This window comes from Penicillium rubens (genome assembly GCF_028828025.1).
Source record: "Penicillium rubens strain IBT 27055 chromosome Unknown utg000001l_segment0_segment0, whole genome shotgun sequence".
In the NCBI taxonomy this organism is placed as follows: domain Eukaryota; kingdom Fungi; phylum Ascomycota; class Eurotiomycetes; order Eurotiales; family Aspergillaceae; genus Penicillium; species Penicillium rubens.
In genome coordinates, this window is record NW_026890599.1 from 2,315,052 (window position 1) to 2,340,950 (window position 25,899).

At 51.5% G+C, this 25,899-nt stretch overlaps 9 protein-coding genes across 9 annotated transcripts; 4 read left to right on the forward strand and 5 right to left on the reverse strand.

The window, feature by feature from the left end:
* Positions 1-80: 80 nt before the first annotated feature.
* N7525_000922 (putative PHD finger domain protein) lies at positions 81-2,170 on the reverse strand (the record flags this gene model as incomplete). The annotated part of the gene is made up of 2 exons (XM_002561848.1): positions 81-221; positions 281-2,170. The coding sequence occupies 2 exons, from the start codon at positions 2,168-2,170 to the stop codon at positions 81-83; spliced, it is 2,031 nt and encodes a 676-aa protein (XP_002561894.1).
* A 603-nt stretch (positions 2,171-2,773) lies between these two features.
* Positions 2,774-4,522, forward strand: N7525_000923 (uncharacterized protein; the record flags this gene model as incomplete). The annotated part of the gene is made up of 2 exons (XM_002561847.1): positions 2,774-2,909; positions 2,955-4,522. The coding sequence occupies 2 exons, from the start codon at positions 2,774-2,776 to the stop codon at positions 4,520-4,522; spliced, it is 1,704 nt and encodes a 567-aa protein (XP_002561893.1).
* Positions 4,523-5,787: 1,265 nt separating this feature from the next.
* N7525_000924 (uncharacterized protein) lies at positions 5,788-7,759 on the forward strand (the record flags this gene model as incomplete). The annotated part of the gene is made up of 2 exons (XM_002561846.2): positions 5,788-6,332; positions 6,391-7,759. The coding sequence occupies 2 exons, from the start codon at positions 5,788-5,790 to the stop codon at positions 7,757-7,759; spliced, it is 1,914 nt and encodes a 637-aa protein (XP_002561892.1).
* A 495-nt stretch (positions 7,760-8,254) lies between these two features.
* Positions 8,255-9,355, forward strand: N7525_000925 (putative transcription regulator PAB1642; the record flags this gene model as incomplete). Its single annotated transcript, XM_061211708.1, has 1 exon — positions 8,255-9,355. The coding sequence occupies one exon, from the start codon at positions 8,255-8,257 to the stop codon at positions 9,353-9,355; it is 1,101 nt and encodes a 366-aa protein (XP_061070934.1).
* Positions 9,356-9,790: 435 nt separating this feature from the next.
* Positions 9,791-12,092, reverse strand: N7525_000926 (putative forkhead transcription factor Fkh1/2; the record flags this gene model as incomplete). The annotated part of the gene is made up of 3 exons (XM_002561844.1): positions 9,791-9,857; positions 9,922-11,897; positions 11,979-12,092. The coding sequence occupies 3 exons, from the start codon at positions 12,090-12,092 to the stop codon at positions 9,791-9,793; spliced, it is 2,157 nt and encodes a 718-aa protein (XP_002561890.1).
* A 1,405-nt stretch (positions 12,093-13,497) lies between these two features.
* On the reverse strand, positions 13,498-15,485 carry pacC (putative C2H2 transcription factor PacC; the record flags this gene model as incomplete). The annotated part of the gene is made up of 2 exons (XM_002561843.1): positions 13,498-15,201; positions 15,258-15,485. 2 exons carry the CDS (start codon positions 15,483-15,485, stop codon positions 13,498-13,500), a joined length of 1,932 nt encoding a protein of 643 aa, XP_002561889.1.
* A 1,244-nt stretch (positions 15,486-16,729) lies between these two features.
* N7525_000928 (oxidoreductase, 2OG-Fe(II) oxygenase family) lies at positions 16,730-17,755 on the reverse strand (the record flags this gene model as incomplete). Its single annotated transcript, XM_002561842.2, has 2 exons — positions 16,730-17,309; positions 17,424-17,755. 2 exons carry the CDS (start codon positions 17,753-17,755, stop codon positions 16,730-16,732), a joined length of 912 nt encoding a protein of 303 aa, XP_002561888.2.
* Positions 17,756-18,668: 913 nt separating this feature from the next.
* N7525_000929 (putative C6 transcription factor (Mut3)) lies at positions 18,669-21,947 on the reverse strand (the record flags this gene model as incomplete). Its single annotated transcript, XM_002561841.1, has 5 exons — positions 18,669-19,712; positions 19,763-20,147; positions 20,204-20,815; positions 20,872-21,628; positions 21,701-21,947. The coding sequence occupies 5 exons, from the start codon at positions 21,945-21,947 to the stop codon at positions 18,669-18,671; spliced, it is 3,045 nt and encodes a 1,014-aa protein (XP_002561887.1).
* Positions 21,948-23,591: 1,644 nt separating this feature from the next.
* Positions 23,592-25,322, forward strand: N7525_000930 (sugar porter family MFS transporter; the record flags this gene model as incomplete). Its single annotated transcript, XM_002561840.1, has 4 exons — positions 23,592-23,766; positions 23,825-24,027; positions 24,079-24,159; positions 24,210-25,322. 4 exons carry the CDS (start codon positions 23,592-23,594, stop codon positions 25,320-25,322), a joined length of 1,572 nt encoding a protein of 523 aa, XP_002561886.1.
* Between the last annotated feature and the right edge of the window lie 577 nt (positions 25,323-25,899).

Sequence of the window (25,899 nt, forward strand, 5' to 3'; positions counted from 1 at the left end):
ACTCCGTACACGAATAGGGAAAGAAAGGTAGCAGCAAACGCATCTCGTGGTATCATGCAAGAAATATCATTCAAATCCAATTAACGTCGCGATCCCCCTTTGATGATTCCATCTTCACCCTTGTGCAGCTTGACGCGACACTGGGGACAGTACCACTTTGCCGTACGAGAGGGGACTTCGGTCAAACCCACACAGTCGAGATGGAACCATTCACGGTCACACTGCATCGAATTAGGTCATTAGAATTTTGCTGGAACGTGTCATAATAGGGAAAACTTACATCCTGGTTCTCGCAGCAGATCATTGTCCCAAAACTAACATCTCCACAGAGACAGTATCGGGGCTCGTTGGCGTCGATCTGCTCGAGGACGCCGTCTTCGTCTACACGGACATCCTGAGAGTCGCGGATGCTGAGACGCTTCTTTCCTGGCTTGGCTTTGCGGCGCCCATAGCTTACTGCTGCGCCGCCATCTTGACCAGTGGAAATGGGTCCTGGTGCCGGACGCTTGCGCCGGCGGGTCGGGCCGGGAACACTTGGCGCATGTGACGATTCGCGGATGGGTGTTTTGTGCGCAGGTGTTGTGCTCTTGATACGGCGGTCGCGTCCACTTGCTGCTATTGCGGTCGGAATGCTACTAAGGGCCCCTCCTTCAATTGAAGCAGCGGCTGCAGAGCGCCGCGACGAGGGCCGGGTGACGGGCGGTGTGGGTGTAGTGACATGTTGGACAAGGGATCGATTAGATCCGGAGCCAGTGGGGCTGGGGAGAGGAGGGGAAAGCTTTGCTTCAACTGCGGGGGACATGTGGGTCTTGATCGGGAGGATGAGGTCGTTGTTGGTCTCGGTGGCTGGAACGGCTCCTCTGCTTGATCTGCGCCGTGACGGACCAGCCCTGGAAGGGCCCACAGGGACAGGGGCGGGCGCTGCGACCGGCGCAGCAACTGGCATTTCAGGCTCGGGAGCAACAAGTTCTGTTGCTTCGGCGTTAGCCTCTTCCCGTTTCCTCTTCCGTGATGATCGATTCGCGACTGGGGGTGCTTGGGCGGGGCTTGGCAAAGGCCTGAGCAAGACACCACCTTCGCCTTCCATCAATGCTTGTTCACGGGCCAACTGTTCGCGTTTCAACTTCTTTGCTTCGTTTAGTTTCATTCCGCGATTGCTCAGTTTCGTCTCCTCCAGATCTTTGGCAGCTTCCCCACGCCGAGTTTCTTCAATATTGTCACAGTCAATGAACTCCGCACCCGTCTCTTCTGCCAGGGCCTTGGCTGCACGATATGCTTCCCAACCGCGGTTTGCCAGGGCTAGCTCACGGTGAATCATTACCTCACTCGGCTGCCACACAGCATTCTTTTTCATCTTCTTCCGCAGCCTGGTCATCTCCCATTCCGTCAACCGCAGCCATGGCAGGTCATCGCTCCCCAATTTCGCATCAGCTGGCGGTGGTTTCAACTGCGCAAGGGCCTGGGCTGTCGATTGTCCATTACCCAAGCTCAGGCGACGCGCTTTCTCCTTCTTTGGGGGCCGAGCAGGCTTGGGGGCAGATTTAATGGGATCGCTCTCCAAGTCCGATTGCTCAGTACTGGCAAGCGGAGAATCTGGATCAAACGTCCCATCAGCACCTAGCACACGCCTCCTATTTTTATCTCTCCGATTGCGATTGTTATCCAACCGAAGGGTGATACGCGTCGTGGCATCCTTGTTGGTCTTGTTGCCTCCGCGCGCACGCTTTCGTGTAGGTTCAGGCGGGGGCGATGGTTCCTCTGAGGCAGGTTTTGGCAATGCTTCGAGTTTCTGGCGAATGCAGCCTAATCGGTCGAAGTGGCGATCTACGACATCGTAGAGGCGACAGGCCTCTGCATATGCCGATTCACGCGCATTGATCGCACGATCAACCTGGGAAGATATGTCTTTGCGCAGTGCAATTGCACCCGGTCGCTTATCTGAAGGGAGATCTGGGAGCTGGCCGTAGACTTGGGTGAGCTGGTGCACCGCTTGCGCCGAGTCGAGGTATCGGTCATCGAGGCCGCGGATGAGGGTTAAGGAGCGGATCAAGTCTGCGGGAAGATATTCGGTATAGTCAATAAAGTCTGTGACCGTAGCCTGCGCGTCAGGATCAAAGGGGCCATCCAGGATAACCCCTCCGCTGTCGTCTGTGTCGTCGGTCATGGGCATGTTCTAGCACGATAGAGGTGGATGTTGATAGGTTGTGCAGTGGCCTTGCGCCTTGAAATTGCAACCGGTGTTGAGATATCCAAATTCAGTGCGATCCTGCGATGATGAAGGAGGACATCGAGGGGTCCAGGCGTCAGATAACAGATGGAGCTGGGTGCCCTTGCTGCACGAGGTCCTAAAACACCGGATGATAGTTGATCCGATACCGTCTGGGGAGCTACCATCACGTGAATGACCATCCAGTTATAACGACTCGGGAGCCTGCATATAGCAGATATTTACTCGCAATGTGTGCTTCATTTCATCCGCTATAGTAATAAGAATAAATTGCTTGCTACGGACTTCGTTCATCCCTCCTGTACTTGGGTAGTTTCTACAAAATTGAGTATAGGCACCTGAGGCAGGCGTCAAAGCTTAGTCAGCCAGTTTTGACCCCGGGGCCAATTAAAATGACTCGGCGATCTCCCCACCTGCCACTTACAAGCTCCATTACTCGGCCAATCCTATCTCTTTCCAAGGTCGGTACCTGCCGAGGTGCTCCACTCCCAGTAACTACTTAAGTACATACTCTTTTTCACAATCGAAAGTTCCATCCAGATCGCAATGGGAACTCGAGGGCTCGAGATAGTGCGTTTTCGCGGGCGTTACTACATTCGCTACCATCAATTTGACACCTACTTCGAGGGTCTCGGCGCTAAAATAGTCGCGAGCATCCCTGCCGACCCCGAGGAATATCATGGTACGCCGTGAAGATATTGGCCTTACATTATGCTAATGCTTGCAGAATGGCTCAAATCCATGCGAAAGGAGTATGCGGCTAAGGAAAGTGCCCTCGAAAGACATGTCTACGAGATCCGCGACGGCTTCGAACCCAACTATTCGGAATTTAGCGAGTTTACGACGCTCCCTTCCGAGCTTCCACGATTGGATGAATATGACTTTGTTGAGTACATTTACATCATCAATCTCGACCATGAAGTCCTCACCATGAACCACGGCATACACTGGAAGCTGGGAAATATCCCGCGCCAGGACGGACTATGGCTTCGTGCCATTGCAGACAGCATCTATGGCCTACCCACCATCTCACTCGACATTTGCCCGGAAGAGTATATGGCCTCGCCGGCTTTGGAGTACCCTGAAGCAAAGTGGGGGTTCGATTATGACTTCCGTCCCGTAACCCCGAGGACAGACATCGCGGAGGCACCGAAGGCGTTTCTCACACACGTTCTAGCCGGTACACTTATTGAATACAAGGACGATATCATTACATGCGGGAGGGAGTGGAGCCCGGACTCTTTTCCCTTCCGCGAGTTGACTTTTGCTCTTGTCTCAATCGCGTCTGGCCAGGCCAAATTCCATTCTTTCCCGGCTCAGCTGTGCAGCCCTCGAAAGTGCGGACGGTGGAACTGCGAGTCGAAACACTTACATAGAACACCTGGATGGGTTAACGAGGTGTGGGCTGGTGATAGCGCTCCGTTACTGGAGTTTGGCTCCCCATCCCATCGGCCGGGCGAGCCTCCAGGGGCGTCACCCATGGATACGATGTACTGGCTCGAGGACGTTCTTGTCAGTCTTGCACTAGTGGTTGACGGTGAGGCCATCACGAAGGCCGCTACCTGGGGAATCGAGCAGGGACGCGCCAACTTTCAGATCGTCATTTTATCCCTCTTTGAAGTGGCCTTTGCAGAAGTCTCCTTTGATGGTGAGGTGGGGCCATTCATTAAAGTCAGCTATGCTGCCAATCTCTCGCCTCTGCGTCCAGATTTTTGCTCGAGCACACATCCGCGTGAGCGGCCAGTGCTGAAGCCTGAAATGCAGGCTCAGCGTCGGCGCGGTGAACTCATCATGAACTCGAACTGCACTGGAACAACCCGAAGACTACGAAGCCAGTTCCCCGGACTCGCAGCGCTTGTCAACTTCTTCGAAGTCGCCGCGAGCCGCCGCGCAGCATCCAAATCACAAGGCATTCTCCCGACGGAGCTGTATGACAGGATTGTGGACTTTGTCGATTACGACACGTGGAAGGCCTGCTTGCTTGTATCGAGTGTGGTCCGTGCCTGCTGTCTTCGCAAGTATAGGCTTGATGATCGTATGAGAATTGCGGCGGGCCCCTTCAAGAGGCTGCAAGAGAACTACGAAGAGCCCCTGATGTCCTTCAACTTCGAAAATATGCAAACTGGCAAGATCCTTCCGATGAGGCACGTTCCGCATTGTTATTCGAGAGAAGAGTGTAACTGGATGCCGGTCATCGGCAGCGACCGAAAAGCGCTCATGTTGGACGTGATCATCCAGTTTGAGCCGGTGGGGGCCGGGCCTGTGGAACCCGACAGCGATGATGAATGTGCATGAAGTCTCCTGGAACAAGTGCCAAGAGGCCTACGAATCCGGGTGAGCTATTAATGGCGAGACAAGTATCAAGATGTGCTTAATTCCTGCGTAATAGCGACGAGAGCCTTTGACACACCAGCCAAGCCCGGGGTACCACTCCACACGGATCGAATGGAATCGAACCTTTTCCTTATCCAATTCGGTTTGAGGTGGTAGTATTTGCTTCGAGGTATTGGGATGGCGGTAAACCAAGTCTGGCAAAACCTGTTACTAAATGTCGCATGATTAAGTATGTCGAGGAATAAACAGCATTTGTTAAAAACTAGCTGCGCAGTCAATTCGTACAATATAGCTACCTACATATGTAGTTTAACGATAAAATTATAATATGTGCAAATCGGCCCTTAAATGAGCTTTAGAACAGTCCACTACCAGACATGGATTTTCGTCAACACTTGGTTGAAATATATATGTATTTTATACTCCCAATTTGACCCAGTAAGTCCACCTCTCAAGTGGCCACTGTCCGAGAGTAGCAACTCCAGCCCTTCCTGGAAAATCGGTCACTTATGAAACGTACAAAGGTGTAAAGGAATCGGCAGGAAGTTAGAGTCACAGAAGTAGAGCAATATTGCAGCCATTCCAGGCGATAAAACTTATATGTGAAACTGGTATGTGGATATATACATCCCATCAATCGTACCTAGGTATATATACCTACCTGGGTAAGCCCATTTATGGCTGTACCTTGCAAGTGTATAACTGTGCCTTGATGGCCATATACATACTCGGCCTTGGATTCTTTTTATTCAAGTGTTGAATCAATCTCATTTGACTTTTAAAAGTCAAAATAAAGTGCCTATGTATTTCTTTTCTCTACCAGGTAATGCCAGACCAAATGATGATGAAGCTATGGGCCAGTGCTCAGTCGTCAGACAGCACCTGTATATACATATATGCCACCATCATGAGAGGCGAGGGAGGGAAAGGGAAGAAAGAAACAAGATACATATGTAGACACAATAGGCTCTTTAATGTACTTCAATACAAGCTACATGTGCACTCACTGGAGGATACACCAGTTGATTGTTCCCTCTAAATTGATCGTCCCTTCCCTCCAGGACTGCCTAATTCGTTCCTTCCCAATTGAGGAATCCTGAATCTCGGAGGTCCCGCGTGCGCGTCCTGGCGCGTTTGTTTATTTTATTTTAGTCTCGGTCTCTCATTTCTACTCTCTTCATCTCACACTCTTCGATCTTGCTGAAGCTTTATCTCGGTCTGTCAAGATGCATGCTCGCGAACGTCTGAAGATGCTCCTCGAGGGAGACGAGGGTCTCAAAGACTTGAATACCCACTTGTACCAGGCTGAAGCCGTCCAACCTGCCCCAGGTGCGGATGAAGCTGATCCGGTCGCTGATAAAGCCAAGCAAGGCGTAAGTGGATATGCTCTTCCAGTCGATTTCAAGCCGGAGGAGGGCATGGAGTACCCAGAGGGTGGTCAATTTCCTTTGTCGTACATCCGTACCCACGTGGTTGGAACGCTATCTGAGTCGGAAGACAAGCTTTTGACCATCAAGCAGGGTCGCCGTCCCCAGCGTTGTACCCCAAAGCTGCGACTTGATCTCTCGGGCTTGCCCAAATATGATCACGGCGACGGTCCGGACATCGATTCCGACGAAGAGCTGGTCACGGCGATCCCTGTTTCGAGGTCGTTCACTCCGGCCGTCACGATGGCTCGCTACCCTTTCAAATATCTCCAGGGAGATGACGCCAAGCGAGTCAATGAGCGATTCTATGAGGGCGATAAGTTCTGGAATCGGACCTGGCATCTGTTCGTAAAACCTAAAACAACTAATTAGCAAAGTACATCGTCGCTAATTCTCACCCAGGTATTATCTGTCTGTTCCAAGGGTTATTTCGGACACCCCGTTCCTTTTGATTCCCACTTTCCAAGCTCAAGCACTGCTCGATGAAATCAATTCGGCTCTGAACCTCAATTTGACTCTCACGGGAGTTGGCAAGGAAGGCCTCGTGATTGATGTCGGCGATGAACAACTGCCGCGACCTGTGTACCTTGGCCGAAGCAGCACTCGTGATCAGAAGGCGAAATTGGAGAGTAAGGTTCCGCGGCCTCTGGAGAACTGGGGTTCCTGGGCACAGCTGGCTGAACCCGGCGTTGTCGAGGACTTTCAAAGAAAAGTCAACCAGTCTCTCGCCACAATCAAGATCAGGAAGAACAACAGCAAGCAGGCGGCCCAAGAGGCTCGAAAAGAGGCTCGAACGAAGAAGTTGCAGGAGTGCCTAGCCCGTGTGCAAGCCTACTTTGGACTGCGTCCTGCTTTGCAGCCAAATGTCACGCAGCCGTCGTTTGCCAATGGCCAGATTGAAGCGATTGATGTTCTGAAGCCTGTCAAGTGGGCCTTTCAAGATGCCCCCATTTTCATCAGCGTTGATGTCGAGTGGATGGACCGTTACGGCATCTTGACTGAGGTCGGAATTTCGACCCTGGATATGTTGGATTTGGAAGGCGTGGTCCCTGGCGACTATGGACACATGTGGATGAAACAAATTCGAACCCGCCATCTGCGTGTCAGGGAATACCGAAACTGGATCAACGAAACTTACACTATCGGATGTCCTGATAGCTTCCGGTTCGGCAAGAGTGAGATAATTCCAAGCGCCGACATTGGGGACGCCGTGGACGCTGCCTTCCGCCCCCCATACATGGTTCCCTCAAAGGGAGAGAAGATCGCTCCACACAAGAATCAGAAGCGCACTGTGATCTTGGTTGGTCTTGACCTCCATGGTGACATTGTGCAACTCCAGAGAGCGGGAAGCCAAGTTTTTCTCAGTCTGAATGAAAGCTATTCAGTCGTTCGTGAGACCATCGATGTGGCAGAGCTGTACCGCATTAATTATCAGGAGAACCAGACGCGAGGCCTTCAGGCACTGCTAGGATTACTGAATATCTTGAGCTCTGACTTGCACAACGCTGGAAATGATGCGCATTACACCTTGCAGGCTCTTGTGCGATTGATGCTGAGAGTGGCCGGGGAGAAGCCGTGGGGATACGAGCCTGCTCAAGTCAGTGACAAGGAGTATGTTCAGCCCGACGATGACCGAAAGGACATGTCCAATGTCACGGTCGAACCCCAGGAGCAACGCAAGGAAAGGATCGCCCGTGCCCATGCTCGATTGATGGCAATGTGTGAACAAGAAGACGGCAGCACCAAGGAAGGCCCCGTTTGGAGTCACTAAGGCTGGCGTTCAACCGCAACGATTGTCAATCCACGAAAGTGGGAAAGTAAGCAATGACCGGAAACGTGAAGTCAAAATTTACTCGTTTGACCGTACTTCGTCGGATGCCCTTGAAAGGATGAATGGGCCCAGTGAAGTTTCAATTTGAACAGAATGCGTGAGATCAAAAATGTGTGAAAACGAAAAAAAAAGTGAAACAAAGGGGATGTATGGCTAGTTCTAGCTTTCTATGATCTGAGCTGAATGAAATCTCCGCTGATTTGATATTAAAATGTTTCCTAAGTAATGTATACACGTAACCGACTGTGAAAGGAGACTGGAATGAAGTACCATACCCCCGTTATGTCCGACTGACGACATACCATGTTCATCCCACTATCGCCCCTATCCCGCAATCCACAAATCCACAATCCTAACCTAATCTCCAATCTCCCCCTCCAAAACCAACCTCAAACAATCACCTTTAAAACCACACATCTAAAAAAAAAACGAAAAATGACAAGTCGAGGCCCCCTAACCGCCTACCTGCTATCCAGCACCCCCAATGCCCTCAAGCGCGCAACAAACCACCCCTTCCTCGCCTCCGCAGGCCGCGGCACCCTCCCAAAAGCCCAACTAAGCCAATGGCTCTCCCAAGACCGCCTATACGCGCAATCCTACATCCGCTTCATAGGCCTCCTCCTCTCCAAAATCCGCCTCCCAACCCAAAACCCAACAACCGCAACCCCGCAAACCCAAAGCCCCGAACAAAACGCCATAACCGTCCTCATCGACGCCCTCGTCAACATCCGCACAGAACTCTCCTTCTTCGAAAAAACAGCAGCAGACTACTCCCTCGACCTAACCGCCATCTCCGCCGAAGAGGGCGGCTGCACACTAACCTCCCACGGCCAGGGCTCAGACATAACCGTCTCAGCCGGGATCTCCTCCACCGGCTCCGGAAGCTGTCCGGGTCTGACGGGCGGCGACGACGAAGGTCCACAGAAGAACGGTAACCCTGGCGCTTGTGTCCCGTCGACGGGCGAGGGTGTCGCGCCCGGACACGGTCTGTGTCTGAGTCAGGGGGAGTGTCAGATGCCTGGGGGCGAGGTTTGTGCGCCTGGGCCGCAGTTTAATGAGTCTGGACGGGGCGTAGAGCCGGTTGGGGCGGGGGTTGGAGGGGAAGGGGGTGTGCGTGGGGATGAGCGGTGTGGGACGCTTTTCTTCTGTGCGAATCGGACGACGAGGGCTTATATTGATATGTTTATGTCTGCGGGGAGTAGTGGGGTTTCGGTTTTGGAGGGGTTGGCGGTGTTGTGGGCTACGGAGGTTTGTTATCTTCGGGCTTGGAGGTTTGCGGCGGGGTGTATGCGGGAGGATGGGGAGAAGGATTATAAGAAGGATGCGGATGGAGGTGCGTTGAGGGAGAGGTTTATTCAGAATTGGGCGAGTGTTGAGTTTGAGGAATTTGTTGATCGGATTGGGGATGTGGTTGATGAGATGGCGGGGCAGATTAAAGGGGCGGAGGAGTTGGAGATTACGCGGGGAAGGTGTTTGGAGTGGTGGAGGCAGATTGTTTGGTTGGAGGAGAACTTTTGGCCGTCTGTTGCTGAATGATATAGAGTTATCTGATGAACTCTAGACCAACTCTAAATCAACCTTAAATCGCACTACGATCTATGCATATTCTATGGCAGTTTGAGAAATATTGTATGTAAGATATCATATATCTCTGACTGGGAGCCCGTACATACCAGGCCATCTAGAATAGGGTGAGCAAAAGCAAGAAAGCAGAAAAAAAACAACGCCGTCCGAGAAAAAAAAAAGGTCAAAATCAAACTCCGATCCCGAATATCTCTCTGCCCCCAAACAATGGCAATGTTGTCAAGCAAACCTTCAAAACGCAAGTATAAAAATGACCAAACCCACCAACACCATTCGTAATGCGGAAGCATGAAACATGAAGCAAGTAGTAAAACACATGGACACAGTCTGTAAAGTGGACATGTTGTACATCATTAGACAAGATAGTCTGCACCATCGTAGTCGACATCAAGTAGCGGCCGCACGGGCAGCATTGCCTAGCTGTCGATGGTATGAGCCAATAGGTTCGAAGCCCCTAAGGATAGTATTAGTTCCTGCGCGCCAATTGAGAAATATCAGTGTGAAAAAAGTAAACATACCTAGCAAGATCAAACCCCGATCCATTATCATCTTCATCCTCTTCCCGCTCTTCGTTCCTCGCATTAGATTGTCCATTGGGTGCCATATCCCGCGAATCCGACTGGAGCGGGGGCAGAGTCCGACTCGAGCCAAGCCCATTGGACGTCCCGGGCTTACTGGGACTAACGAGATTCGGCGGCGGGGGAGAGCTACTCGGGAACCCGCCGATAATGCGGTCCTCGACCTCGCCCTTCAGGGGGCTCATGTCTGGCGGCGGGCGGGCAGGGGTACTTCCGATATCAGCAAACTTCCAGAACTGCGCGGGCGAGCTCATGGGCATGAACTTCGACGGAATCTGCGCTGTGCTGGGGGGCGGGAGACGGGGTTGTTGGCGTTGTGGGGCCGGGGTGATCATCGAGGAGGGTTCTTCATTGTAGTAGGACGAGGAGAGGACTGGCGGGGACCCGGCTACGTTGTCGGACATGCCGTACGCGCGGGCCAGGTTGTTGCTGCTGTTCTGTACCTGCGTGGAGATGCTGGAGTGGTGGTTGTGCGAGCGCGATGGGAGCGGCGAGGGTTCGTCGTACTCGCGGGGGTTCATATGTCGCAGTGGGTGGTCGGAGCCGAGGCCTCGACCGAGCCGGGAACCACGCTCTGGTGTATATGCTTCCACCGGAGCTACAGGGAATGAGCTGAATCCCGGGGATGAAATCGGTGGTGACTTTTTTGCTGTTGCTGAGAACGAGGTGTCGAGCTTGCTAACGTGAGTTCCGCGTGCTGATGACGGGGGCTCTTTCGTCGCCGGTGAGGACGGGGCAGATGATTGTGTGCCGCCTTTGCGTGTTTGCTTCTTCCGGTACTCCTCCCGATACTCCTCTGCGATCTGCCACTTCATACCCTTGCCCGGCTCGTCGGTCCGGCGGGGGACCTTCTGGAACGCTTTGTTCAGCGAGAGGTTGTGGCGGATCGAATTTTGCCAGCCGCTTTGGGAGTGTCTATAGAAAGCATATTTATCCTTGATCCAATTGTAGATGCTGTTCAACGTGAGCTTCTCCTCTTCGCTTGAGAAGATCGCCTGGGCAATCAGCGTCGCATAGCTGTACGGCGGCTTCAGATCCTTGGAGGAATCGTGGCTATAATCGATCTCCTCCGTGCTCTCCATCATCATGCCTCGGTTGTAAAGCGGGGACTGTTTAGCTGTGCGTTGGCCCGCGGTATCAGGCGACCGCGGCGGGGGCGTCACCTGGCGCTTGATGAACTTCGGAGCAGGCGCCAACGAAGGCCCACCAGACGAAGATGGTCGCGCCTCGCTGTTCTGGGATTGCTGAGGATGGGCATGGTGCGAAGCATCCCAGGAAACCGAAGCCGGGTCGGGCTCCTGTCCGCTCGCAATGCGCTGGGCGCGCTCTATAAAGCTGGGCTGGATATTGGCTTCGTCGCCGGGCGTAACAAACATCATTTGTGTATTAGCCACCTCGATGATGTCGCCACACGACAGAATAGCATCGGTGCCGCGCTTCACAATGCCATTGTTCAAGCGCACACCGTTCCGGCCGTTGACACGGATGTGCCAGGCAGGGGTCTCCTCCCCATCATAAAAGATCTCGGCATGCAACCTTGACACGAATTTGCTGGGGCCCAAGTCGACATGGACATCTGGCAGCGCACGAGCTGCAATTGTGACGGGGCTGGACTGTTCGACAGCCCGCTGTTCGCGGTCCGGTTCGCGGCCGATATTGACATGCAGGGTTTTGACGTAATAGGTCCAGTTGCGGCCGGCGATCTTAGCATAGGCCTGGATGCGCTGTGTATTCTCGGTCTTGGTGTTGGAGTGGTCGCGTGAGACGCGCAATTCCTCGCGGGGTGTGTTCAAGTATGAAATAACTAGATCAACCAGGTCTTGATTGGTGGGGGGTTCGTGTTCGCCGGCTGAGTCCTCGGCTTCGTCACCGGACTCATGTTTGACGTTTGGGGGAGGAGAGGTGTGGCGGTCAACCTGATCAGAGGGAAACGGGTCTTAGCTCCTGCTTGCGCGGATGTATATTTTCAGACGAAGGGCTCTGTTGATTTAACTCACCTTGCGCTTCTTTGCGGATGGCCGGCTGGGCGATGAATCCGGAGCCTCTGCATCGGACGTTTCCTGCAGTTGAATTTCCTTGCGCCGCGCGCGACGGCGGTTTGTGAGGGGCATATTCTTCGTAGAATATCCTTCCTTCCCGGTACGATATATCAGCCGAAGTCGGCTCGCAAATGGGTTATTTTTTTTTTCTTCCCGTTGCGTAGGCAATCAAGTCCGAGTCGTACTCCACAACAAGCGCGGGGCACTAGGATGAAATATGACAAGCCGAAGGCGAAAAAGGCAACACAGAGTTTAAAAAGAAAACAAAAGTCTTCCAAGGTTGGTTTCGGATTTCAGCGCCCCCAGAATCGGAAGACCGTTCAGAGGTAGAACCAAAGAACGAAGAACGTCAGAGTATGGGTTTGCCACCACGGAAGAAAGGAAACAGAAAAAAGAAAAAAAGAAAAAAGAGAGTAGCCAGTTAGACTGTAAACAAGACCAAGGGGCTGGATCTCTTTGGTTTTTCCTTTTAAACAAAAAACTCCCCCAATCCGAAAGATTGATATTGTGTGGCTGGATGTTATTATCGATAATCCCTAGGCCGATCGACACGCGCTATGGCGTCTGTTTGGGGTGACCGCCTTGTCGCGTGGAGAGCGTGTTTTTAACAACAAGGAAACTATAGAAATACAGAAAAAGGGAAGAAAGATGAAGGAGAGAAGAGAGAGAATATAGGAAAGACAATTAAGAAGAGAAAACAATAGAAAAGAGAATGAAGTGTTGGGGATGTCACCGTAAACAGAGGGCGTTGGTAATAACCATGTATGGATACAGGGAAAGTTGACCGATAGGCGGAGATAGCAGTGAAATACCATTACAAGCACGTGCTCAGCGTGGGATTGAGGATGTTTCCGAGTGCAGAGAGTGGAACTTCCAATATCCCGATGCAGAGATGGTATACACTTGTGTACACTGGTGTTGATATTCTATGATCCCTACATATGTACTTCATGTAGACATCCTGTTTCTTTATCTTCATTGTTCCTACGATGTACATAGCCATACAAACACCCTATCTCAACTGATTCTGATTGACCTTCATACACAAATCCCCCCAGATTGATAAACACGAGATCTGCCCGTTTGCGTCACTCCCCGGATCTGGTTTAGCTTGGAATGCTGCTTTGCCTCTTTGGGTTTGACATGTCGATCTAAAAGGAGAGAGGTAACATCGGGTTCGACATTTCCAAGCCTCTAGAGATACAAAAAGAGTCAAAGACGCAAACAACACTTTACGTAAATAAACAGATAAGTTCCAGCCCTAATAATCATACAAACACAAACTTAGGAGAGCGCCTGGAAAAGATCAGAAAGAAACGGAAAATTTCTCCGTTGAAAAAAAGAATTATAAAAACAGCCTTAAACGAACAAGGAAGACCTTAAGAGGGGTGTAGAAAAGGGAAAACGAGGCAATAAACAAATGTCGTCACGGCGTGAATCAAGCTATGGCCAATAGTGGCAGAAAGCGATGAAGAATTTACTCGGGCATTTTAGAGTCTCCATCCTCATCCTCATCCACACCACGTAACGTGGGATAGAAGACTCCCTCACTTTCAGACTTGGGCTCTTCCCTGGCCTGCTCAGAAGCAGCACGTACACTGGCAGTCTCAACTCCCTCCATAGCATCAAGTCCTGGCGTAGGCGAAGCCGAGGATGTCTGCACTCCATATTCAGGAGTAAGGCTACCGGCCTCAAGCAATCCGGAAACCAAGCGGCGGAGGTTCTCAAGCAGACGGACCTTTTCAACCCAGGCAACGTTGACATCCCGCTCAGCGACTTCAGTGGCCGCTTGCGCAGTACGCTTGGCTGACTCCTGCTCGGGGTCAGATGAGGTACCCGACAGAGCGGGGTCAATCAGGCTCGCCGAGATGTGCATAGCCTTGGGAGTGCGCTCGCCATCATGTTTGCTATCCTGGGAGATGTCCATGCGGTCCTCGGTGGCAGCACGCTCGGCCGGCCGGGCGCGTTGCAAGGTACCACCAGTGTAGCGGCGGCGGTCATCGTGGTCATACGCACCGCTCAGAGTAGAGGGTGGTGCGGCACCTGAGGCGGTCGGATAGCCTGCAGTCATGCTGTCGGCGACAGTGGCCGACGGCAAGCGAGGGTACATACCCGGGCCGCTCTCGTGAGGGGGCGACACGCGGTGAGCGTGGTGCAGGGAGATGGGAGAGCGGTTGGAGGTATACGACTGTGCGCTGGAAGGTGGGGTCAGGGCTGGGGTGCCGACCGATGGGGAGTGCGCTGTAGCAGCCGCCATGGGGGCTGAGGTAGTTGCAGTAACGTGGCTTGGCGGGAGCTGGGTTGGGGGAGAGTGGGTGGTGCGATAGTTCATGCCACCGTGCACGTAATGCGCGCCGGGCTGGGCAACACCGGCAGCAGCCACATTCTCATCGCTCTCGTAGATAGTGTTCTGCATTTGTTCGAGGAACTGATCAATGTTGATCAAATCGTTCTTAGTCCGAACATTGGACATGGGGGGCAGGTGGTAACCAGGAGGCTGGGGAGCACCACCGCCATAACCACCACCGCCGCCGCCAACGGCAACAGGCGCAGGCATTTGCTGGTATTCGGGGGCAGGGCCACTGAGGAAGGGAAGCTGAAGGGCCTGGAGACCCAGCAGACGCTGGCCGACCGCGGCATAGGAATTAGGGTCGAACTGGCGGCGCTTCAAGTCGCCAAAAAATTCGTTCAACGCGTCATATCCGCGCTTACGGTCGTAGGGGTGGCCTCCCTCTTGTCCTTGGCTCAGGGCATAGTATACATTGCCGTAGGAATGCGGGTTGGGAGCCTGGGGTGGGGGGTGTGGCTGGTAGTACTGGGGAGGCGGTGCATGTGAATATTGCCCATTGATGCCGTTGATAGGGCTTTCGAAGTAATGTGTGGCAGCAGCGTAACCCTTAGGGTTTTGGGGGAACATCATATCAGGGTGCTTCATGCCCGGTTCGGGGGAGCGGATCTCGGAGTCGTCCGCATGAGTCTTGACATGCTTCTTCAAATCCTGGGGGCGCTTGAAAGCCTTACCACAAAAGTCGCATTTGTGCGGCTTAAGTGGCACATGAACGCGGATGTGGGAGGTGATATGATCACGCTTGACTGTTGTGGTGTTGCAAGTGCCCCACTGGCAGGTCAGGTTGAGGTTGTTGGTGCTTTTACGTCCAACATGACGCTCGCAAACATGCTCCTATACGAAGTATTATTAGCATGTTTTTCGGATTGAAATTGATTGATCAAGCTTACATATAGAGACTCGGCAGTGGGGGACTTCTCCGTGCAACCAACCCACTGGCAAGGCAACTGCTCACCGGCGCCGTTCATAGAGGGGGCGTTGTTCACCGCCGCAGTAGCGGCGGCAGCAGTCGCCGTGACTGAGGCAGAAGGAGCCGGGTTTGCTTGGATCGGCGCGGCTTCAGCAACAGGCGCAGGCAACGTCGGCTGCGTAGTAGAAGGGGTGTGGTTCTCCGTCATGATGCCAAGAAACTCGATCTGGAGTTGGCGGAAAGCCTAGGGAACAAACGGTAACAAAAGAAAACAAACTAAGAAGATCCGAGGACTATAGAGAAGAATGACCCTATATGTATACAATGAGGCAAGAAGAGAAAAGGGGAAAGAGGTGAGAGGTGAGAGAAAATGGGGGTTTCTCCGCAGAAGAGGAAAAGGAGCCGAGCCTTTGCCCAGAAAATACCGCTTTGCTAAGCCTGGCGGAAGGACAAGGGGAGAAACGAGCAGACCAAGACCGGGCCAAGCGTCGGTGCGGGCCCTAAAGACCAAGAGGCGTTGGCGCCATGGCTTTTGACTGGTGGACCGATGGGGGAACGAGGGGCTGTGTGTGAGCATTCCAGGGCTAACACGTAGCACAGTAGTGTACAGTACGGTATTTTTAACATAATTTTAGTAAATTATTTTGTATTTTTACATATTTTTACGTATTTTTACATTTAATTTTATATACGTCTGAGCGAACTCCGTACATAACTGGCCTATCTAATAAATGAATGTACGTCCGTTTTACCCTAAATCAGCTTAGTGCAAACAATACCGTACATTCAAGGTAAAATTAATGGTCTCATGGCCTCACCGGTTCAACTCAATGTTCCAATATTTAGAGAAAAAGGGAAACGAAGTTAAGGAAACAAGGAGTGGCGTGTTCATTTCGCCAAGCCAAACTTCCAAGAAACATCCCATGGGCAATGCTTCTTGGCAGCCAAGTGATTCCTCTTGCCAATAATTCCCGCTCCGGAGGACCAAGACTCAGGTCTTGGACTCTTAGAGTCTTGGTATGACGAAGTTCATATCCCTTTGGTATTAACTTTGTCCCCAGGTGTGACCAGTCCTCTGATTAATCCGGCTGCCTGGTCTCCTTGTTACGGCCGGCATGCATGACTCGGTTGGTTTCGGATTAAATCACTGGAAAAAAAATCACTGGAGATATCTCGAGGTGCTGACACGGAGTGATCAGGCATCCATTTTCTATATGTCACCTTCTATACGGAGTACTGTATCTAATGTTCCTATCTATTTCTATTCTATTTGTAACATTCTAGCCTGATATGTCAGACTACCCCTGACATATATAAATATACCCAATGTCATCTTCACAAGGGCCTAGCCCAAGCATTCCAGGTACTCCTTAGAACATAGCTTGGCCAGTGGCTTAGCCAGAGGCCAAAGCACCCACGTGCACGTCTTCTCCTCTCAGCGCAAGTGCCACCTCACCTTCCCGAACGGTTCCTCCGCTTCGGTTGGTACCAACTCCAAACGTTCAACCCAACCTTCGTCCCCTTCGTAACAGGGAACGCAGCGTGCCAAGTCTCCGGATACCCCGTTCCATCCTGCCGAAGATTCTCCCAAAACACTGCATTACCCTTGATAGGCTTGAATGTGATACCCATCTCCCCCTTCCCCTTCCCGTTCCCCTTCCCATCCTGCTCACAATCCAAAAATCGACACCACCCTTCCCCATCCGGCATCCTCAACCGCGGAAAATTCGTCCCCCCACCTTCGCAGTCCGCATCTAGATATACCATAAACGTGCTAAAGCGGTCTCCGCCCCGCGCCAGTGACCCGGCCCAGTCATAGTGGTGCCGGTAGTGGCCGGAGGCATTGTAGCGCTGCGCCCACATTCGCTCGATGTACAGATCCGGACGCCAGCCCTGGAAGGCGCGGGCGCGGTCTTCCAGACAGCGGACTGTGTCGTCCCGGTCGAGGAGGGCACGGTCGGAGAGGCGTTTTGTTGGGTCTATTCGTTCTGTTTGGCCGTCGTAGACGATTGAAGGGGAATATTTGTTCACGCTGGGATTCGGGGGAGGTTTGTCCGGTTAGCTTGGTCTGTAGTTATGTTTTGTATGTGTTATGGTATATATCTGTATCCTCGAGGGTCGGTTGCGGTTGAGATTGGTGGGTTACCTCATGTCTAGGATGTGGTTTGCTTCGGTTTCTGAGACGAAGTTCTCGATGTATATGATCAGCGGTTCGTGCGAGAGGAGATGCACGCGGTACCCCTCTGCGTTGGGGCAGCTGAATGGTACGTCATCTTCGGGGCTTATGAAGCTGTCGTCGGTGAGGTTGATTCCTGGTCCTGGTGCGCTGGACTCGTCGAAGATGTCGTCGCTGTCTCTGGGTGGTGCCAGCAGTCCTGGGAAGTATCCGCGCACTAGCGGGTCGAGGATGAAGATATACACGGGGATGAAGTAGATAGCCCAGGTGAAGACTGTGGAGAGCTTTGGGAGTGACGCCATTGCGTTGGCTATAAATAGTCACGGGGATATGTAGGCCAAGCAATGTACAAGCCCTGAAGGGGAGATTTGGACTGCTAGCTCTCCATGCGACCGGGGTGGAGGTTTGCGGATGCTATAATATGCTATAATTGATCCGTCTCTGGGTAGAGACGAAGTCCCACAGGCAATGGAACAGGAAATGATCAAGAAAAGGTGGAGTGCAGGGCCATCTTGCGAAAGGAGAGGTTCTGGACGTTGAGGTGGAAATGTCGAAGTATGTGGGTCAAACAGACCTCGGGGTTAGGGGCTAACCCGAAGATAAGATGAGTATGACTTCATCAGCAAAACATCATCATCAAGTTACTCCGTGTTTGAGACATGGTATCATCTGGCAATATAGCTGTATAGGTAGCTATATACCTAGGTAAGAACATGTTGTTGGTGTCATCTTGTGGGAGGCAGATGCCAGTAACTCACCTATGTAGGTATCCAGTGTGGATATTACCCCGTACTGATTCGTTTGTTAATAGGTACGTATGTAGCATATAACTAGACTCATATTCTTAGATTTGCCGTTTTAAATGCTTCACCCAACGATTGACCGCAGAAAAAGCCCACGAAGCCAGATCAACCGTCCACGTGCGCATACGACAGATAGTGAGTTAGCCCTCAAGGGGATGAAGGTGAAACCATTTTCGGCGAGTTTTACTCCGTACTTGCAGGGATATACAAGCCAAAAATGACAACATAAGTTAAGAAGAAGACATTAAGGGATATAGAAATCAGGTGTACATTTATGTATATAGCTAATTGCAGAAGGCGAGACTCATAATCCCAATCAGGTATCAACATTTTTACAGCAAGATTTTGGGGTTCATAATAGCATATCCTCGTAAAAAGCAGAGAAAGCAAATACGGTAAACCAGACCAAGACTCAAATGCTGTTGGAATTCATCCACTGAGCCCAATCCTCAGCAGACGCCCCGTTGCTCGGTTGATACGCGGCACTATTGCCAAACAGGTCATCAAAGGAGATGCCCAGGTCCATATTCATGCCCATGTTCTCATCCATGCCCATGCTGAAATTAGGCAATCCATTTGGACCGGGAATTTCTGGCTGTTGTGGTGCTGACTCGGTTGCCATGTCGTTTGGGTTGTTGGGCTGGAAATTGTAGCCCTGCCAGACGAAATTCTGGTTCGGGATTGAGACGAGGTCTGGACTACTGATCGCCTCTGCCGGAGTCTGGCTTTGCGAGATTGGGGAGTGGACGCGGGATGAAGTTCGGGAGTGGGAGGGGCGGAGGTGGCTTGGCACTGATGACTTGATCCCTGCGGGATTTGCGACGGGGAAATTTGGCATGTTTGTGAAGTCAAAGGTTGGAGTGGAGACCCCTGCGCTGGAGGGGTCACCTGGTGTGGAGGGACCCATGCCTGGTGCTGAATCGAAGGGGTACTGCGAAGGCATGGCTGCAGGGTCGTGCCGGAAGTGATCATCTTCCAAAGTGGACATGGGCTGTGTTGGATATGCGAACGGATCGTCTGATGGGAACATCATTGGCATGAGATCTGGGAGATTGGACGGATTGGTGAATTGCTGAGCCCATGCTAGACTTGAGGGCTCTTGGTTGGGCATGGAGGGCGTCATGCCGGACGAGGAAATGTGTTCTGGGGTGGTCATGGTTTCCGTCAGAAGCTCGGGCGTGGTTGTCCATGTGGATTGATGATTAATGTCAGTAGAGCGATTGCTGACAGGCTGGACATTGTCCAGGCTTCGTTGTCGGCGGCTCTGGTCATCAGTAACAGCCGGCTGGGACATCATCTGCACAGGGAAAGTGCTTGACCGATGTGGCAGCGTCTTCTCGAAGGTAGGCTTTGGTTCAGGCTCAGCAGTGTTAGATGGCGCGGGCCGCTTGAGATTAACAGGAGTCTTTGAGCTCTGGCGGTTTTTCAACATCTCGGGCAAAGTCTTGAAGAGGCACTACAGCATAATTAGTCAAAATCATTCCAAATTTAGGGCATGGAACTCACGTTCAAACTCTGAGAACACCGGTCGGCAGCAAGACTCTTCTTGGCCAATCCGGCTAGAGTATTTTTGCCCTCCATGGCATCTTTCAGGACGCCATCTTTGGCTGTAGGTGAATCTGGATTCTCAAGAACAAAGAAAATCAAGGAGAGGATAGCAAAATAGGTCGTATACATGGTAAACCAGAAGGATCCATTGAGCAGTCCCCTCTTTTGCATTCCAGTCGTGATGTGAACAATGTTCCGGGAAACGCTGACGCAGGCAGCCGCACAAGCATATGACCGCTTATCCACGCCACGCGCTTGAGAACCACCGGAGACATAGTGGAGGAACGGGCGGTACATAACCATCTGCACGTGGGCGTAGCTTATACGCAGCAATTGCCGGACACTAGTTAAATTTTAGTTAAACCGATTAAGGCATCAGCACGGTAGATTGAGACTTACCGTTCCAGCTGGGGCGACACTTCCGTGCCTGGTCGCAGGGCAGGAGGCAACTCCTCCATCCAAGTTTGCAGATCTCGCTCGATCTCACGAATTTTCGAGTGACTGACCATGTATCGCTGGTCTGACTTGGAGCGATAGCGAGCATTCTTAACTGGGTAGATATATTTCACTACCTTCAGAATGATGTTGGAAAGACGAGTGTGCGCATTGCATCCAGCCATCAGCGGTGTATAGTTAGACGGGGGTTGAGTGATTCCTTCCGAAGTGATGTAATCACCATCAACCTCCATTGGGTACTCTTGATCGATATCGTCGTCACTCAGCATCTGGGGAAGACCCAGGAGAGTGCTCACGTAGATGTCCATCTTGCGGACGACCCAGAAGATGCGCTTTCGAAGTTCTCGCTCAAGGGGGTTGAAGTCCGCCGCAACAGATCGATGGAGACCTAGTCGCAGTGCGGAGCGAAGTGCAATTCCCACATATGAGTAACATGTGCTCAGCTTCGCAGAGGACTGGAGGAAGAGGACCATAAAACAGATTGCCTGGAGAGAAACCAAGTCACGACAGTCGGTGATCTCCAGCAGTTGTCGACCGGCTTTGAAGAATTGGAACCTGCCAAAGAAATTAGACGGTGCCCAAAATATCAATACGGCTTTACTATGACTTACCCTTGGCCTATTGCGCCTTCGTAGCCAGACAAATCCAGGGTACCCTCTCCCGATTCATCGTCCGAGAACAAGCAGCCGACGGCGATGACGATATATAAAAGCGGCAAGAAGGTGTTCTCTTGGTTCGTGAATTGTTCCGGGGGAGTATCATAAATGCGCTCCAGGCTTGCAAAGAAAGAAGGTATATGCACAAATTTCATCAAGGAGCAGGCATGGTCGATCGCATTGTGACATAAGCGACGAGCAACCGCCCGCGGAGGCAGGTCATGTGTAGGGGGTAATGTTGTGTCTTGAGGCGACTCGGACATAGACTTTGGACTATCCAGCATATGCGCGGTTATCGAGGAGCGCGATCGTGCCATAGGGCCCATAATATCTGTGGCGCCCAACTGCTTGCGTAATCGGCGGACAAAGAGAAGGCCCGACGTGTGCCCGTGATAATCCCAATGGCCTTGGTCATCCCGGTCTAAGCAGCCCGAATTATCAACCATGGTTTCAAGCAGTCCCTCGTCTGCCCCTTCTTGCGCTGTGTCCTGTGCAGCCGACGGTTTGACATCTTCGGTCGCTTGTTTTGATTTTTGAGCGGCTTTGAATTTTTGCTCTGTCGCATGCACGTCTAATTGCGGATCATCGAGGTCGACATTTGGAAGAACGATTCGAAGGAGTGCTTCGGCCTTTTGGAGCCTATTCTCAAGGGCCTCGACATATTGGGGGGCTGGATTTCGACGGCGATTGGAAGGTTGGTCGTACGAACACTCTACAGGATTAAAATAATTGTCAGGGCATATGAACTTTTTTCCGAGGTTTAAGCGCATAGGACTCTGCGTACCATAGCTATAGACTGTGCAATGAGTGCATGGCTGTTTGCCATCGCACTTGATCTTTTTTCTGCGACATTCGTCGCATGCGCGGCCGACCCGACGTCTCTTTTGCGCAGGTAGTGTTTTGGAGTCTGTGGTGGAGGCATCTTGGGTAGGAGTGTCATGGTGATCGTCATCATGCGAATACTTGAGGTCGTTCATGGGCGCGGGATCCTCCTCATTTTCGCCAGTAAGAGGGCTCGTCGTAGTCGCCATGACTGTATATCTGAGGTCCGTAATATGCACGAAGTCATGTAAAGACAGATGGGGGCCTTGGCGGGCGATCTGAAGTGAATATCACTATCTCACCAAATAGCATGGATCGCCGTATATTTCGATAGTTGCAGGATAATCCGAAGGAGGAAAAGGACGAGCTGTGCCAAGTCCGTTTGGAACTGGAAAAGTCGAGTTTGAATTTGGAGTTACTAGTTGGAAGGGTCTGAGGGGAATCTTTTGAGGGGGAAGATCGACGATGATGAAATGATTAATCCCGAAAGCGGTGTGCAATAATATCCAATTCAAAAGTACCTATGTTGTAGGTACATCCATGGATAGTATAAGGAATTAAGTACAAAGAACGTACTCCGTATATTAGCAATTCAATGGAGGAAAAGGATTGGAAGAATCAAAATCGGTTTAGTCATAACGAGTCATATGCCCCAGGTGCCCAGGTGGATATCGGTGGTTCACAATGCGCGACGCCGAGACATAAACCTCCGTGTCATAATTTTCTTTTTTTTTTTTTCCATTTTTCCATTTTTCCAGAATTTTTCCCTTCTAATTTGAGGCATTTTTTTACGAATTTTCGTGTCCAGTAAGAAGTCGATTAGTTCGTTAAGGCTTTTAGCCTTGTCTCCACTGCCCGATTTGTCTAGATCCGGTCTTCTAGCGTTGTCAAGTTCGACTTCTTTAACGGAGACTCCGTTCGGAGTTCCAATATTCCAAGGTTCGAGTCTCCGATTTGTGCAATTATAAAGGGAAATGCATATGCACTACTATGTGTTGTTGCTTTAGTTTAAAACTGAACTGCAGCGGGATCTTATTAACTGATCAGTTCTCCCCCGGTCTTGGGACTTAAGTACACAGTATCATTCTCATAATATTAGCCCGGTTTCATTATAATCTATTCTTCATGCATACTACCATATACGGAGTATCCCGGTACAAGGGTGATCACCTGGCAACTAATCTATCCCCCAATCTATTTGTAATATTGTGACCTCAAGTTCACTACAATACATTAGTCCTCCATTTCTATTATTCCAACCTTGGAAGGTTGGTCCCTACACACAGGTACAAGTATAAAGTACATACTCCGTACAGTGCTGGACCCTTGAAACGCCCTTGCGCTGTCATCACGAAGGAGTCGACCATGCGGGGTCTTCGAAACAGGGCAACATGCGTCAAAATGCTTCGACAGCCCTGTGACGCGAGACATGGGAATGCAAACATTGAAATGACATCGTCCTATCGCCCTATCGCCCTATCGTCCTGTACACGACAACCATTCGATGTTTTAATCGGGCTTCCAAAGTTCGAGTTCACGATGTGCCTCCCGAGGCTTTACGTACAAACATTGCCAAAATTGACTGCGTCATAATTATTCAGAACTACAGAGTATTAATTAGGCTATTGACTATCTCCCTATCGCCATCTAGTCATGAAACGGTTCTGACGGTCCCTCGCATCCCGCATGGCATTCCATTCGCAATCCGTCCCCCTGCGGCACGTCCCACCTTCCCCAATGTGGATCGGCATGTATAACAACGCCAACGCGACTTTCTCTAACTCGGCCTTATATGAATTGCCTCTTCCTCTAACGCCAATTCTCACAGGCTATGGAGCCATGCGACACATACTATGACTTTCTACCTCGTCACCTTCTGCTGCGCCTTTGCCGCGCTCGGATCATTCCTGTTCGGCTATGATTCGGGCATGATCTCTTCTAGTATCGAACAGGAGGCCTTTTTGCGCCGCTTTGGGTCTCCAACCCCGTCTGACGCCGCTGTTAGGGGCGTCATTTCCTCGTATATCGGTGAGACTCTTCTCTTCATCGGATCTTGCCGCGATCCAGATCTAATATTTGTGACTAGGAGGCGCAATTGTGGGCTCGGTCCTCGCTTCATATGTTTCGGATTACTATGGCCGCCGAATGGTCCTCTTCATCGGAGGTCTTCTTGTGATTCTGGGTGCTGGCCTCCAGGGAGGCGCGGTCACGATCGCAATGCTTATCGCCGGTCGATGCATCGCGGGTCTGGCAATTGGGCAGATGTCTGCCACTATTCCCGTTTATTGTGTAGGTTAATATACGGTGCCGGCTGTTGGACTTTATCTGACGTGAACCCAGAGCGAGGTTGCCCCGCCACGGATTCGGGGGATGTTAGCTGGTATGCAGCAATGGATGATTGGCTCGGGGTTCGTGGTTGCTGTGAGTAATCGCGCCGGCACTTTGTTATGATCCAGCTAACCGGTTTCAAGCAATGGGTGGGATACGGGTGTACCCTTCGAGGTGGAGCCTTCTCCTGGCGTTTTCCACTCTCCTTCCAGGCCGTGCCAGCAATAATTCTCGTCTGTGGCGTATGGTTCCTTCCCGAATCGCCAAGATGGCTTATCGAAAAGGGTAGAGAAGGACAAGGCCGCTCAGTCCTCGCCCGACTCCATCTCAACCGGACCGCAACCAACAACCACCTACTCGAACACGAGCTCTTCCAAATCAAAGAGAGCCTAGCGTCCGAGAAGCCAGCCGCCATACGGTCCTGGCGGCACCTTATCCTCTCCCCGCGCTGGCGACACAGGATCCTCCTAGCCTGTGGTCTGCAAGTATTCACCCAGTGCGCAGGCACAAGCGTAATCTCAAGCTATGGCCCACGGCTCTTCAGCACGCTCGGGCTTACAACATCAACATCCCTCATAGTAATCGGACTCTGGGGTGCACTAGCGCAGTTCTGGAACACGGTCTTTATGCTCTTCATCGACAAAGTCGGACGCCGGAAACTGCTCATCCCGTCACTGCTCGGCATGGGAGCAGCCGTGTGCATTGAAGCCACGCTAGCGCGGTACATAGATTTCAGCGATACCAACGCCAACCCACATACTCTACGAGCTGCAATCGCCATGTTTTTCGTCTTCTCATTCTTCTTCACGGCCCTTGGCATGATCGCCTGGGTCTACCAGACTGAGATCTTCCTCACGCCCATTCGAGCGCGCGGCTCGTCCATGGCGACCGCCACGAACTGGAGTGTTAGTCTTATCTTCTCGCAGTGCTCGCCCATTGCACTGACGGATATCGGGTCCAATTATTTATATTGCTTTGTCGCGTTCAATTGGGTGGCGATGGTTGTTGTTTGGGCTTTTTATCCTGAGACTGCGCATTGTTCTCTTGAGGAGGTCGAAGAGGCTTTCGTCACACAGTTTGCTGGTGAGCCGTCGGAGCATTCTTTTGTTGATGAGAACGCTCCGGTGGCTATTACACCGCGCTCGCAGATCCGACATAAGGGGCTGCATCCGCTGTCAATGCATCCTACTGATACTGTTAGTATTGGTAGCAGTCACAGTGGGTCTGAGAATGGAATGGAACCCAAGGAGGTTTAGATTGTACGATATAGGATTTATGAAGTGATGAAATGAAGTGAGGAAGCAATTATGAAGAGATCATCTCGTATTGTCAATGTGATTGCACATTGGTATACAAAAGCTCTGTTATAAATCGCATCAGGCGCACAAAGCCACTTTATCATCCGCAGTAAAGTACAATGGGTAATGAGCTCGAGTCGGCGGATAGTGTATCGGCGGACTCCAGCCCATTTTTGCTTTTGGCGTTAAATAAGCCGGTGGTCACGGTATCGTTCCTCCGCGATGTCGCTCTTTTTCTTTTTCGTCACTGTGCTATATTTTGGCTAAGATGACCAAACCTCCTGACTGCCTTTCCGGGTATGTCAGGATCCACATCCGAAATAGGCAACTAGAACCACCAGCATAGAAAGCAAAGAAAGTCCCGCTGAGATAAAACGAACTACAACAATACTAAGTCAAACCCCAGACAGCAGAAACAGACTGGAAACAACAACGAGCCTACTATCGTCAGGATAAAACCTTCGTAGAACGCCTCCCCCCCTCCAAGCAGCGAATACATCCCACCGGCGCGGGAAAGAACGACTCCGAAACAACG